The 15,405-nt window shown below is 43.9% G+C and overlaps 1 protein-coding gene across 1 annotated transcript; it reads right to left on the reverse strand.

Annotated features, from left to right (window-relative positions):
- Positions 1-2,622: 2,622 nt before the first annotated feature.
- Positions 2,623-13,216, reverse strand: KCNV2 (potassium voltage-gated channel modifier subfamily V member 2). Its single transcript, XM_003782912.2, has 2 exons — positions 11,676-13,216; positions 2,623-3,021 (listed from the first exon to the last, which is right to left on the reverse strand). The coding sequence occupies exons 1-2, from the start codon at positions 13,059-13,061 to the stop codon at positions 2,740-2,742; spliced, it is 1,668 nt and encodes a 555-aa protein (XP_003782960.1). The 5' UTR covers positions 13,062-13,216; the 3' UTR covers positions 2,623-2,739.
- Positions 13,217-15,405: the final 2,189 nt, after the last annotated feature.

Genomic DNA, 15,405 nt, shown 5'->3' on the forward strand with positions numbered 1-15,405 from the left:
GCGGGATTATATCTGGCAAAGAGACGGATTCAAAATTTCTCCTTTTTATTTTGCAAGAGGAGAGAGAAGTCTCCCTTGGCTGAGGAGCCTGGCTGTTTGGCTGGGGTTTCAGGACTTAGGGGTAATTTCTACCCGTAAGAGGCAAATTTTGGCTGTCAAAAGCAATAGTAGATAATTACCAGGTTTAGCAAATGAAAAGGTAGGACACTCAGTTAAATTTGAATTTTAGATAAACAACAATTTTGTTGTAGAAGTATGTGCCATGCAATGTTTGGAACACACTTCAGCTAAAAGTTATTTGTTATTTATCTTTAAGTTCAAATTTACCTGATGCTATAGTTTCAAATGTGTCCCCTCCAAAATTCAGGTGTTACCAATAACACTAGTAGCAGCAGTGAGGCTTTTAAAGAAGCAATTAGGCCATAAGCATTCCTCCTGAATGTGATCAAGCCCTTTTTAAAGAGGCCTTCGTGCAGTGTCTGGAGAGCTTGTCTTCCTGCCACGTGTCCCTCTACCCGGGCGGAATCTGCAATAAGGCACCACCTTGGAAGCAGAAAGCAGCCTTCACCAGACAACCAAACATGCAGGCATCTTGATCTTGGACTTCCCAGACTCCAGAACTGTGAGCAATACATGTTTGTTCTTTATAATTTGACCAGCCTGTAATGGTCTGTTATAGCATCTCAAACAGACTAAGAGACCTGGCAGTCTCCATTTTATCTCGCAACCATGCCGTAAGGCCTACATTAGGGCTTCTGTCAGCCTTTCAGCTGCCAGGTCATTGCTACTGCTGTGAATATAACTTGGGAGTAAGGGGGAGGGAAATAGAGATCCAGCTTGCCAGCTTCAGCCTCGTTTCATAATCGTAGCTCCTCATGGGAAGGCAGAGTGACATGATTCAGACCTGTGGCTCTCAAAACGTGTCCCTTGAACTGGAAGCATCAGCATCACCTGAAACTTGTTAGAAATACACTTTCTTCAGCTCCATCCTGGATCTCCTGACCCTCAAGAAGGGGCCCAGCACACGCTCAGCTGTAACAAGCCCTCCAGGTGATGCTGATGTAGTTTGAGAACTACAAGTTTAGGCTTTAAGCAAGAGCCTTGGGGAACAGAGAGTTTGGGGCTTGGAGCCCAGTCCCACCATTTACACATTTCTGTATAAACACCATGGAGTTACTCCTACTTCACTTCTCTAAACCTCCATTTCTTCCTAAATTAAAAATGAATATTATATATTATTTGGAGATGCACTAAAGATTGAATGAAGTTATATACTATACATACAACCCAAAGTGCTTGTCACTGCAAGATACATAAATTCTTATTTTTATGACACAAGCATAGGTTGGGTCTTGCCCCAAGACAAATTTGACAATCCGCACAGCAAGCTCCAATTCTGGGGTAATCTCTGGGCTCAGCTCAAATGAACCTTTGTTTCTCAAGACCTTAATTTCTAATAGTCTTATAGAGGGGGAAAGGAACTAAGAGGAGAAGGTTTCGGGAAGAGAACAGGCATGGATTTTATAACCCACAGACAGCCATGGTGGAGGCCACACTGATTTAGTTCCCTTTGTGACCTCAGAGCTTTTTCCAAAAGGCAGGGCGTGTTTTTGTCCTTTCTTGGAAAGGAGAGGGAGGAGAGTCCCAAGGTGGTGAGGACAGTGTGAAGGCTTGTTTTCAGTGGGAGGGGATTTACACATTTAGGTGTATTTCCCAGGTCCAAACTGGGGCGTTCCCATGTTAAAGTCTAGGCAGGGATTCTCAAGTTGTGCGCTATTGGCAGAGAATTCCTTGTTATGGGCCTGTCCTCTGCATTGCCGGATGTTTAGCATTATCCCTCACCTCTACTTACCAGATGTCAGAAGCCCCTTTGCTTCCCCCTCACAGTAGGAACAATCAAAATCATCTCTAGGCATTATCGAATGTTCCCTGGGGAGCAAAATTGCCTTTGTCTAAAGAATCTTAGACAACACCCAATTTTGACAGCTATCATTTATTGAGCATTTACAAATACTATCTCCTGTCCCCACACTGAGATTACAAGGTCGATGTTATTACCTTACATTTTACACTTGAAAAAACTGAGGCTAGGAGGGTTAAAGTCAATTGCCCAATATTGTACAGCTGGTATCTCTGGGATTCTGGTTGAGGTTGGCCTAACTTCAAAGCTTGTATAGGTCCTGCTGTAACACTCCCTCTCTCTGGAAACCCAAAAGACTATATTTCTTTAAGGAAATTCTTCCAAGTCATCAAGCCTCCAAATATTTATTGAGCTAGATGCCATGAGAAGCTACAAGAGAAATCTAAACTGTTGCTCCTTAAGTTTTCAACATCAAAGTCATTGGGAAGGTCAGACTCTCATAACAGTTATGAGCAATCTGAGGCTTTCTAACTTGGGTCCCAAATCTGGATTTCTACCAGGGGTCCTCAAACTTTGTAAACAGGGGGCAGGTTCACTGTCCCTCAGACTGTTGGAGGGCCAGACTGTGGGCCCTGGGACGAGTCAGCTGCTAAACAGGACAGGCAGTGGTGGCAGAAATACCCGGCGGGCCGGATAAATGTCCTAGGCAGGCTGCATATGGACCGCGGGCCGTAGTTTGAGGACGCCTGAGGTAGACCTTTGTGAAGGGAATGCCCTTTGTGCATATCTGCTTCATGTGTTGCTAATCATGATGAATTAAAGGGGGTGATAAATGAAGCCTTGAAGTTCATGGGATTTACCAGCCCATCTTTGAAATACTAATTCTCTTGCTGAGGGGTGGGCTGTGAGTTGCTTCCAGCTAAACACTCAGCCATCTTCTTTCTGGCTCTCTGCATGAAGTTCACCTTTCCCCTCTCCCTGCGTATGGCGGTATACTCATAAGCCTTGAGCTTGCTGTAGTAATCAGAGAACTTATTGTAGAGGATGGAAATGGGCATCCCGTTGAGAATGATCCCAAAAGCAATGCAGAGGAAGGCAAAAAGCCTGCCCAGGTGGGTCTCCGGGTACACGTCTCCATAGCCCACGGTGGAGATGCTCACCTGTATAGGGGAGAAAGCAGGATGGATGGAATTGTCAGCACCATGAGGGAGGAAGAGAAAGGGAGAGGAGCAGGCAGGGACGTGTCTTTTGTCTCTGTGCAGGTGCGTGTGGGAAGCGTAAGGGCTGCCCACGGAGCCATCTTTAGTAGGTACCAGAACGTCTGCCTGCAGGACTGAAGGAGTACGAGCCAGGGAGCGGAAAGACTTTGCCTGTAACTTATGCACATTCTCATATACACATAGTGGTGGGGGAGGAAGGGGGGGATGATACCTACTTGAAAGAGTTGTAAAAAGCATTTAAAATAACATTATGTTAAGTTCCTGATACAGTATGCCCTGTGTAAATGTTGGTCTTTGCTACACATCTCCCGCCCCTCTCCAGCTGGGGCAGCTTCAGGACAGGGTGTCCCTGGGTTGGCCTCCATGACACATGTATTGGAAAGAGTTTGGGCTTAGGACTAGTCAGGCCTTGATTCAAGTCTTGACTCTGAATGTTTTGACCATGTGCAAAACATTCAGACTCTGTCATCCTTCGTTTCTTTTTCTAAAAATACTACCCAAATCTTGAGATTCTTTTGAAGACTAAATTAGAAGATGAACACAAAGCATTTAATAAGTACAAGGGACACAAAAGGCATTAAACTCTTCCTCTGTCTTCCTCTCATCTTTCAAACTGAGACAGTTGTCTTCTCAGAGTTGTTATGTAGTTCAAATGTGAGATTTTATAGGAAGGTGCTTTAATTGCAAGTGTCTGAAGAAACACTCATTATTTTTCGAAGGGACTTTTGTAGACATCACTGACCAAAAATGTTCACCCCTGCATGAAATATTTCCCATCACTCTTGTCACATTGATTTAAATCCCACTAATTGGAGATTTATTTAGGTTAACAAGCTTCTGTTTTAAAATGCAGATACCCGTGGGACTAGTTATCAGTGTAGCCAGAGAAAGCCCTGGGAAATCCCTTGGGAACTGTTTTTTTATGCTTCATGTACTCCCTTTGATCCCCAGGCTATTGGTTAAATTACTAGAAGCCTTTTAAACAGAGCTTTTACAATTGTAAAAGTTGTGCACTGCACAACTCCAGGGGGCGCACTTTACTTCATGGATTTGTGTGGTTGTTGCCACCGTTTTCCTGCAGATGGCAGTAAAGTGTACAAAATCACCCTGTTCATCCATATTGAGGTGGCCTTTACCTTAGACACGTAAATATTTTTGTTCTGATGATGTGAAGGTTGGTTTGAACTTAGAATGGTTGATTGATTAGAATGAAATGGAGGAGTGAGCCATTTGGGCAAGTCTTGAGGTGCTGATGAGAACCCCAGCTCCATCTTGTCCATACAAAGGGAAAGGGTGCCCTTCTTCAGTGGTAGAGGGCAGGTGACACACCACCTCTCACTGCTCCATCTCTGATAAGAGACCTCCAGAGAGGTGTGCGGCCATTTTTCTGCAGCAGAAGAACACAAGCATCAAAGAGGCAGGATTATGTAGATAAGGAAGGAAACAGGACCACACTAGAGTTCATGGGTCTGAATCCACTTTTCAGCTGAATGAATTGGCCAGGATATCTAAATTCTGCCTTAGTTTCTACTTTTGACCTATGCGGTGTCTATGGCACAGGGTGAGTACAGGGATGGAAGGGGTGCCTGGCACAGTGGGTGATAACAACAATATTAATACTTATGTCACGTAGACAAACCCAGGGACGCCCTGTCCTGCGGCTGGCCGCAGCTAAGGAGAGGCAAACACCAACTTTGAGTATATTCTATACTAGGAACTTTACCCATGCTGTGCTTATGAGACCCGCAGGCTGTGGAAACAGGCTGCTCTCTGCCTCCCGCTGCGTGCTGTGTGAGGAAAATTGGTGGGTGCCATCTGGCTCCATACTGCATCCTCTTCCCCCACCTTCCAGACCAAAGAGTGGTATGAGACAGTTACCAAGTGAGATCGTGGTTTAACCATCAGGGTTCCTGGCATGAGCCTGTCTTTTTGGTCACACCAAAAGTAAAAGAACTTGAGTCAGATCTCCATCCAGGTGTGTGAAGTGAACAATAGCTTTCCTCTGTCCCCTAACATCACCCACACCTCTGTATGAACGTTTGATTAAGCTTGATTTTTCCCTGGGTGGCCTAAAGGGAATTCGGATGTAGGAGTAAGTGGCAAGATGGGGTAGTTTTAGTAAAAGGCGAAAGATTTATACGATTTGAAGAGAAACCAGAGTATGATGGGGTAGTTTTAAAGCATAAAACATCCGTGAAAGTCCAACACGGGGAGGAAACAAATCCCTCCAGGTTCCAGGAGGTGGGTAGTGGGAGAAGGTGGGAGGAGAAAAGGGAAGGAAAATAGCTAAGACAAAGTGCTAATTCTCAACTTTGGATCAATCTCCATGCTGGCTTTGCTTCACCCTCAACCCCAATTTCATTATTTATTTATTTATTTCTGGCTGAACTTTGAGCAAAAAGTCAAGAGCAAAGAGAATTGGCCTAAAGGAGAGTAAATATTTGATATGCATAATATGGTCCAAATATTTTTGTACGGCTTGGATCTCTATTTTTAGAGAAAAGATCTCTTCTGCTAGGGGGCTGTGTGTGACTGATCCTCAAGAATTCCTTCAAAATGGACAGTTAATTTATGTGTCGCCTGTTTTGCAGATAACTTGATTCAATGAACGATCTGTTCCTTGCTCTTTTGCTCAGGGAAGAATTCAGGATTCCCTGGCTTTAGGGAACTTTTTCTTCATGTTCCATGGGCCAAACCGTTTTTCCCTAGATGGACATTAAAAACCGCAGGCCTCAGATTGACCCAAGTGACCTGAGAGTGAGTTCTCATATCAGCAAGAGTTGGATTTGGAAATGTGACCAAAATTTCTGCAATCCATCTTAATATCTTGGGGAAAACTGCCTAGTTCAGCAACTCTATAACTGAAAACTTACCATTCTGATGAAGACTTACATATTTTCCTTGGCCTTGGGTCCCAAAGCCAGAATGTGACCTTCCCTTAGCAGCTCACTCATTAATCAGCAAATCCTGATCTGCCAAACACTATGAAGATGAGCATCAAATTTTACTCCCAAACTTCAGAATAGTTGTATTTCTCATTTAACAAGAATGCCTGTTTTCCTCATAACAAACTAGGTCTAGATTAAATCTTGGCACCCAGTAGTCTCTGCATCTAGGAATTATCCTAGGGAATAAAAATGATCTGTCAAAATAATACTCCTACTTTTCCTGAAGAATTGGAGGTAGTGAAGACAAACCTTTGTGGTGGTTTGGGGGGGTGGGTAACATTGTTACACACCTCAATGCATGCTATCCTTTAAAGGATTCAGCTTCAAAGGCTATACTTATCCATGGTGCTGTTGCAACCAGTATATTTGGAATTCCTCTTTTGGATTACAATCTTCAAACAAGACTCAGTGGCAAGACCTTGATACAGGTGGCCATATCCACCCTCATGGTTAACTCTAGGTAGGTGCCAGTCTTAAATTCAAGTGTCTTGACTATTTTAAAATGTTGAATCTAGCCTTAAAAAGGTAAAGATTTAACACCATTACAAAGAAGCAATGGGCGTGTCACAGGCTCTGAAAGTAATTTCTGAGTGGAACTCAAAGAATGTTTTGATTAGTAGAAGCACTGTTAGAATGAGGTCGTAGGTGACCACCTTGAAGAGAAAATAACCCTCACCTGTAGATTACAATTCCAACACGTACGTAAATGGTATGATGAGGAAGAGGTGTGCACAAGGCAAAACAAACCCACAAATGCACATCTGAGATCTTTTCATCTGTCCACAGAGAGGTGCACAATACCGATGCCCCCACAGCCTCAGCTTACTCCCTGCCCTCTATAATTCTATCATGTTCCATTTAAGTTGTTAGTCACCAGAAAAACATACTTTACAGACATAAAAGGGCAGTGCTCTAAAATCGGGAATCCATAAGATCAAAAGTCCTAACCGTGCCTAAGAGCCTTTGCTCCCATTTATAGCTCCTGTGCTATTTCTGAAGGAGCAGGGAGAGCTCTAACATCTTCTGTGCCAGCTATTTACCAGTTGTCTACCAGTCCCTCACCTGATTCCCTCCTGTACCTTTCTCTGTAATTCTGCAACTGGGAGTCTGCAAACTGCATTTCTCAGATCCCCGTGCCTTCTGTCTTCTGGTTATGCTCTGCCAACGAGAGACACTAGTGGGAGACTGGAAGGTGGGATTAGGATGTAAATAATACCCTTTCCTATTAGTTTCTGCTGTCATTCCTGGAATAGCAGCTGACAGTATGGCTTAGGCATTTTTGTTTGTTTTTGACACTCCTAGCAGCAACCTCATGGTGCCAATTTAGGAGTCCTTACAACAGCCACACAGAGACTGTATCTCAGTTTCCGGTAGCACTACCTTCTTCCAATTCTAAGGCCAACAGCTATTCTTTATAGTTACATTAGTAATGGGATCATCTCAGTTTGAAATACCACCTTGATGTCCATTTTCCTGACTGTAACCTGAATAATTTACCATCCAAATGGGTCTCCTCAATACAATTGATCAACAAGAATAAACTTGTGATCTCGTGTCACCTATTTGCGAGGAAATGATAACATGCTTTTGGAAAACAAAGATGGAAGTGAGGTCTCTGGGACACATTATCTGGTGCCTCTGTTAGAGATAAATTTTCTTTCTGAGAAATTTTTGTTGACTTTTTGAAGCCATGAGTTCATGCCAAAGTTTCCTGTTTGGTTTCTATAGCTCTAACTTGCTCTGGATAGCTCAGAAGGGAATAGTTTGTTGAAAGTCCACTAGACCTTTCCTACTTAAAAACATACCCATAGCACAGGGAGCTGTGCCATGCATCCCCCACTCCTATGCAGCCTGGAGAGCCCCCAAATGACTGGAGTACTCCAGGTGTGGGTCAGTTTGCACACTCAGAAGGTCTCCTGGGATGGGACAGCTGGCCCTTCTGGATGTTTCACAATCTTTCTTCTCCAGTAGAGAATCATTTCTGTTTTATTCCCTCCCCCCAATGAATTTGGAAGCAAAGGTTATTGCTTCCATGTGATAGAGACTATCAAGTAGTCATACAAAGCAGCTTCTATTTATTGCAGACTAACTACAGGCTAGTATTTTACATATGCTCCTTAGTACATTAGTACTAAAATAACCTCCACTTGACAGATGAATAAGACTGGACTATCTTATATCCTAATGCATGAGCCTTTGCAGACTTGAGTGTCCATGAGGGATTTGTTTTGCAGCTGTAGGACAATACACAACAACAAAAATTACTGTGTTCCTCTTAAAACCCTTAAGTGAGTTACAGAGGAAGGTTGTAGTATCCTTGGCATAGAGGAAAGGTAATTAAAAGTAAGTCAGACTTGGGGTTGTATGAAAATACTAAAAACACATAGAAGCCTAGATCAGAGAATGTCTCTAATATTGAGTGACTATGTCCATAAGGGGTAGAGTTCTGGGGTGGCAAAAGAAAATATCAATTATATTTTTCTTTACCTCATCTTTAAATTTTCAATTTGAACATACATTTTCCAATGTTTATAATACATTTGAGAGTAGTTTAAGTTTATTACTAGATTGACTGATTGTATAGTTGGACCTAATTCTTTGCATCTTCCTATATCCAAGCTCCTTATAAGTATGTGGTGTTTCTTATCCTGCCCCAACCCTTGACTAAATTTGGCCATGTGACTTGCTTTGGCTATTGGGTTGAGCAAATGGCACAAACAGAAGTTTATGTAGTGTTTGCACGACTGGGCTTGCACTTTCTCTTTTCCCTTTTGCCAAAGTTATGGCTACATGGCTGCTGCAGGATTGGGGACATGTGGCCTAGTCTCTCCCTTCATGCTAACTGAACAGCAGGCATGTGAATAAGTTGACAATAGCTTCATGAATGAAAAGAGCCTTCTAGTTAAAACTAGACTAAATGCTGACTTGTAAATTCATAAGCCAAAGAAATGCTTGATGTTTAAGTCATTTAGTTTTGGGGTGGTTTGTGATACATCATTTTTTGTGGCAATATATCTAATCCTAAATACACATTTATCATAAATACATGCTCAAAATTTTTAAAAAATTATGAGATGTATGATCAATAAAATGCTTGGAGACAACTGAATTGGTTACTTTCAGGAATCCTCTTCTTATTATCTCCTATCAGGTTTTGTATATTTAGGTGACTTTCTTCTCATCATTAAATTCTATCTCAACGTCCTCTTCTCCAAGAGGGCTTCTCTGTCCCATCAAAGGAAGGTTCAACCTCCAAAATCTTTCTCTATCCTTTTATCCTGCATAAGCCACACCAATATCTGAAATTATCAACTTGCTCCACTAGAATATAAGCTTTATTTTTGTTCTATTGCTCTATAATGCCATTGTTTAGAATACTACTTGGCACAGTGGAAGTTTTCAAAGACTTTTTGTTCAGTGAATGAACAAGATTGATTTTGGTGGGTTACATGAGAAATTGGTCCCAATATTTTGCATGTTTTCTCTTTACATCTGCATGTAAGAAACAAGGCATTCTATTCACATTATTTTGATGGTGTTGTTTTCTCTTTGTTCTACTGAGACCCTCAAATGTGTTATACAGTATGAGTAGAAGTATAAAGAACTAGATTAATAACACATCAGTCTTAAGGAATAGAGTAATTCTAGAACATTCAAGGGGAATTGTTCCTATTGTTTTCATAGGTTAGGTTAGAAACAGATCCAAGTTATCAGTCTTATAATGAATTTTACTGGTCAAAATGTGAGAACAACACGGACAAAGACCATTAGTAAAGGGCAAGGTTGGTAACCGCAAAGGTTAGAATGTGCAAGATTTGGCCTCTGAAAATAGTGCCCAATAGAGATAATGGCTACAAAAAAAATTCACTTTGATAAGAGCAATAATTGGTAAATGTCATTATTAATTAAAAAAACTGATTCAGTTTTTGTAATATCCAATATTAGTAACACTTCTTATTAAAATGTTTATATTAATATACAAAAGTTTTTAAAAAGTTCATGGATTAAAACTGTGGTATCAGTAAATCCACTAGGTTCAGTGCCTGTGTGCACCAGCCTTTTAAGATATTTGGGTAAATGAAAATTTGACTCTAAAACTTTGTCTTATACATCAGCATGTGGATTTGCTCTTTTGCCTTTCTGCTTCAGTCACCTCCAAAGTAAATGTCATCTGCTGGGGACAGATCATCCTTCATGAGCTCCATCTGTACACACAGTTTATCTACTATGGGGATGACCTTTCATTACTTGAAATATGATCAGAGGAGTAGCATTTGGCTAGCTCATTCGAAAGGGCCTAATGTCATCCTGTCACTGCAGAAAGCTCACAAATCTTGCTATACACATGAGCTTTCCGATTTCAAGGAAATGAAGACTCATTAAACTGGAGACCTCTCCAAGTCCAACCTCCTCTTAGAAATGGGAAAACTGATAACAGGGAGTGAGGTTTCCCTGTTCATTATTCAGGGTCATAGTTAATTGTTGGCAGATCTGGAACTAGAATCAGGTTCTCTAAATCTCCCCTCATGCTACGCTACACTGATAGGAGCCCTAGGTTGGTTAGTCCCAGAAGTTCACACCAGACTGTGGGTTCTGACAGATACCAAGTTAATGTTGAAAATATTTACTTTTTAACTTGGGAAAACTGGTTATATTAGCTTAATGTCTTTAAAGGCAGCATAAGCTACTTGAAAGAAAAGGAAACAATGTATCTAATTCTTTCCTATGTATATATGCCAACTTATTCATCTGAGAGGACCCATTGAGGATTTACTTCCAGAGATTCATCTAGAATACCAGAAATAGGTATTTGAGTAAATGGCATAAATTATTTTTAAAAAGGTAAAGATAAAAATTGTAACAAAACTATGATAAAAACAACTAATACACTCGCTGCATAAATTAAGCAAGGCATGCAAAAGAACTAAAACTGGGAAGAGGAAGTGTCTGAGAGTGGAAAGGACGTGGGCTTCTGAGTTGGACAGGTTTGAATTTTCTCACTCGGCCACAGAAATCTGTTATGGAGACCATCTCTCCAAACTCTTGGTGCCTCAGTTCCTCTGCTGTAAAATGGGGCAATGATACTGGGTCCTGAAGGACCTGCAGTGAAGCTGAGGGAAGTTTCACTTTTAGATACTTCTTTCCACACTCAGAATTGATTGGAATCAGAGAGCATGGATTTCAGTTAAGATCGACATTGTCCAGCCAAATTTCACTTTGTTTTCTGTGCAAATCTATAGTTTCCTTCAAAAATGAAGCCTTCTCTACTTGTCCTCTTTAAAAAATGATGCTCATAACCATCTCTTAGGGTTGTGATGCTCAACTGAGATAAGCTTTATAAACCAGTTAGTGCCCTGGATGTTCAAGAAACGCTAAGAATAATAGAAGGGCTGATGAATCTTCCTTTGAAATCTGTCCATGGTCTAAGACTAAATCTAGATTTGGAGATTCCTAGGACCACTTCAAACTCAGTTACAGAGCTCGTCTCTCAGAGCCTTTGACATCCATTGCTACTTTGTGAGCTGCACGCAGGCACCGGGGGAACAATTGGAGGCCCAAGCTGGTAGCCAAGGGAATGGAGCAGCAGCTTTCTGCCGGGCTGGGGGTGGGAGGGAGGAGGGGGAAGGCCAAGGTCATGGGACTCACCGCAGCCCACCACCAGGCATGGGGGATGCTGGTGAAGTTGGTGCCGGGCACATCGTGTTCCACCGAGTAGACGGCGGCGGAGAAGGCGAAGATGCCCATGGTGATGAAGAGCATCAGGCAGCCCACCTGCTGGTAGCACTGGCGCAGCGTGAAGCCGAAGGCGCGCAGGCCGGTGGAGTGGCGCGCCAGCTTGAGGATGCGGAAGATGCGCATGAGGCGCATGATGCGCAGCACCTGGCCCACCTTGCCCACGCTGCCCACGCGGCCCGCCGTCTGCCCGTGCTGCTGGTCCTCGCCGGTGATGCTCTCCAGCAGCAGCTGCAGGTAGAGCGGCAGGATGGCCACCAGGTCCACCAGGTTGAGGGCGCTGCGCGTGAAGCGCCGCAGGTCGGGCGTGGAGGCGAGGCGCAGCAGGTACTCGAGCGTGAAGAAGCCGATGCACAGCATCTCCACGTGCTCCAGGATGGGCCGCAGGTCCGGGCTGTCCGCACCCTCCTCCGCGTGATGCTGCGCCTCCTCCACCGTGTTCAGCGCCAGCGCCACAACAGAGATGAGTACGAAGAGGCTGGAGGCCACCCCGATGGCCTTGGCGGCCACCGATGAGAAAGGCTTCTCCATGAGGTTCCAGAGGCGGCGGCGCTGCGGCCCATAGAAGCGCATGTCTCGGAAGAGCTCCTCGGCCTCTTCGGCCTGCGCCTGGGCGCGCAGCTCGCGCTGGATCTTGAGCTGCTCGCTGAGTTCATCGCGCCGCTCCTCGAAGCAGATGCGGCAGCAGCGCGGCGTGTACTTGAGCCGCACGCCCCAGTAGCCCAGCTCCTCCAGGAAGCAGCGCGGGCACAGCCCGTCCAGCACCAGCAGCACCCCGGACACGTAGAAGTTGTAGACCAGCTGGAAGACAGCCGGGTCGCGGTCGAAGAAGTACTCGTCTGTCTCTGCCTCGTAGTCATCGCACAGGCTCAGCTGGCGGCTGCGGCTGGTGGAGGTGGCCAGGCGGCCCAGGCGCGTCTTGGGGTAGCCCACCAGCTCGCAGTAGTCCAGCCGGTAGCTGTGGCCGCCCACATTCACATTCAGCGTGGACCACCTGGCCGGAAGGGCGCTGGGCCCATTGGGCTGGGTGGGAGTGACTTCCTCTTCCTTCTGATCCTCCTTGGCAAGGTCATCCTTCCACTCGTCCTCCTCCTCACCGTCCTCATCCTCCTCAATGTAGTAGTTATAGTTGCCTTCTGTCCAGGGTGGGATACTGGCCTGGGAGCCAGAGCGGGCCCCCACAGAGCAAATGCTCCTGCGGTGTTGGCTGCCCACGGCCTGGGGCTCGTCCTCATTCTCCGTGCTGTTCCAGGGTTTGTAGCTCCAGGACCTTCTCCTCTCAGAGCTCTGCTTCAGCATGGCTGTGGGAGGTGGACCCTTTGCTTTTCCTTCCTGGCTGTTGTAGGGTCCCGAGCCTCCTCACAGCCTCTAAGAAGATGGGTCACATGGCCTGTGCTGTCTCAGACCAACGTGGGCCCGCATACCAGGGTGCTAGGCATTGCGACAGAGCTGCCAGACGGTACAGACACCAGAACACAGCAGAGGGCTGTTGTCTGCTCTAATCTTGCTGATAGGCAAGAAGCAAGTGTTAGGGATTTAGAGCCTCTTAACCCGTTTCCTCCCCCTCCACCCTGTGACGTAGAGGATGATTACATGGTCTTAAATCTCTAGATAATCAGAAGGCAGTGGAGATTATTGCTAATAAAAATGTCGGTCAGCCTTGCTGTTAGGAAGTACTCAGTGTATGTGTGCTGAGATGAAATCAACTGAATTAGCTGTAGGATGTGGACTCTTTAATTATTGAGACTGCAGCCTCTTCCCTAGTAAGCCCACCATCAACTGGAATAATAGCAAAAGGATGCTTAAAGCTGACTCCAGGCGTGTCAGGTTGTCTCTCAGCACAACTCTTTGTGGAGATCAAATGAGATCTTAAATGATCTCCTTCCCATGCATTCACATGATTACATTTTCTTCAAATGGATTCTTTTTAGCAAGTTCTATTCTGGAGTCCAATCAGATTATTAAGTCAGTTTCAGTCCCCCCCTTCTCCCCCCCTCCACCCCCTCCCCACCTCTCCTCCTCTCTCTTTCTCTTCTGAGATAAGGACATGTTTCAACATAGAATCCCAGGAATGGTTGCAAGATGTTTTTAGGGCCTCACAGCCTACTCAGCTGTATAGGTCGCATTTAAAGGTGGCCAGACTCTTTTCCAGGGACAGGGTCTTCATCATCCTTTAAAACATCACTTTGCAGGTGGCTAAAGCAAGAGGATCACTTGAAGCCATGGCTACAGTGTGCTATGATGATGTCACTGCACTCTAGCCTGGGTAACAGAGTGAGACCCTATCTCAAAACAAAAACAACCCCCCCCCCCAAAAAAAACTTCTTATGGTTGGACACTGTGCAAATGTAGGACATGCAAATACCATGGAGACACAGTTGTAGCCCTCAAGGATTTCATGGTTTTGTTGGTGGTGTAAATACGTAAAGCAAACAAAAGAACAGGAGAGCAGAACAGGGAATTTATTCCTCCAAAATATTACAGGTGTACAAATGTTTGGGGTTACATGTATCAACCTTGTTGAGTCAGGGTTTTAAGTGTGTCCCTCTCTAAGGTATTATCTGTTGAACCCTTTAGGTAGGATTTCTCTCCTCTCCTCCCCCCTCCCCCCCTACTGGATTTCCACTGAGTTTCACTTTTCTTTGTGTACGTGGATGCTCATTGGTTAGTTCCAACTTAATACTACTTTTTCCATTATTTAGATCCTTCACTTAGGATAATAGTCTCTAGTTCATCCAAATTGTTGCAAAAAGACAGCTGCACTTGAATGTTTACTACAGCACCACTCAATTGCAATGCGGAATCAACCAAAGTGTCCATCCATTTCGGAGTAGACTGACTAATGGGGCATAAGTACACTATGTTATACTACTCAGCCACAAAGAAAAATGAGGGAAGGCTTTTTAAACATATACAAGCAAAAACCTACCCATCTTTATAACTTCAGTAGTTCTGTTATTAATACAAATCATAGAATGCTATTCACTTTGACTTTTCTAGTGAACTATGTAATCGGAACAGAAAGAGTGTTGAAAATAAATACCTTTGCAAAGTTACTCAGACCTGGTCATGAGAAAGGGAGAGAGAGAGAAGGGACAGGGGATAGAAGTGGGGAAGAGAAGAAGAAGGGATACAGAAGGGAACTTTGGCATTTGGGGGAAACTGTGTTTCCTTTAAGGCTTTTGAAAGTAAATGACTAAGATTGTAATTGTAAAGTGAGAAATTGAGATAAACATCTAGATAATTAATATAGTACTCAAAAAAGGTGTTATAAAAACATTTTCCAATGTTCCATAAAGGAAAAAAGAGTAAGTTTTTTTTTCCTCCTCAAGGCCTCTGTTAAGTCCAGTGAATAATTGAACTATTTGTTCACATCTTCTCTAAATTTACCTGTCTTCATGTGGAATGAATGGGAGCAGCAATTGATTGCAATGTGTCCTAGCCAGCTGAAATGCTTGTTGACCAAATTAAAGTTGTCTGTGAGTTTAGAAAAAGGAAGGGTAAAGATAGGGAGAAAAGAAGGCTGAAGCTGGACATTCTTCTTCCTCATGTCATCAAGTTTAAATCTGGAGGTTCACCTGTTCTCCCTGAGCAAATCCATCCATCCTTTTTTTTTTTTTTTGAGACAGAGCCTCAAGCTGTC

The sequence above is a fragment of the Otolemur garnettii genome, unplaced genomic scaffold (assembly GCF_000181295.1).
Source record: "Otolemur garnettii isolate 467f Iridium unplaced genomic scaffold, OtoGar3 scaffold00006, whole genome shotgun sequence".
In the NCBI taxonomy this organism is placed as follows: domain Eukaryota; kingdom Metazoa; phylum Chordata; class Mammalia; order Primates; family Galagidae; genus Otolemur; species Otolemur garnettii.

What these genes read in the sequence shown, in the direction of transcription:
- KCNV2 (XM_003782912.2), bottom strand. Translation starts at nt 13,061, where the DNA reads ATGCTGAAGCAGAGCTCTGAGAGGAGAAGGTCCTGGAGCTACAAACCC. An exon ending in ATGCCTGGTGGTGGGCTGCG is followed by an intron (nt 3,022 to 11,675) that starts GTGAGTCCCATG and finishes TCCCCTATACAG; the next exon opens with GTGAGCATCTCCACCGTGGG.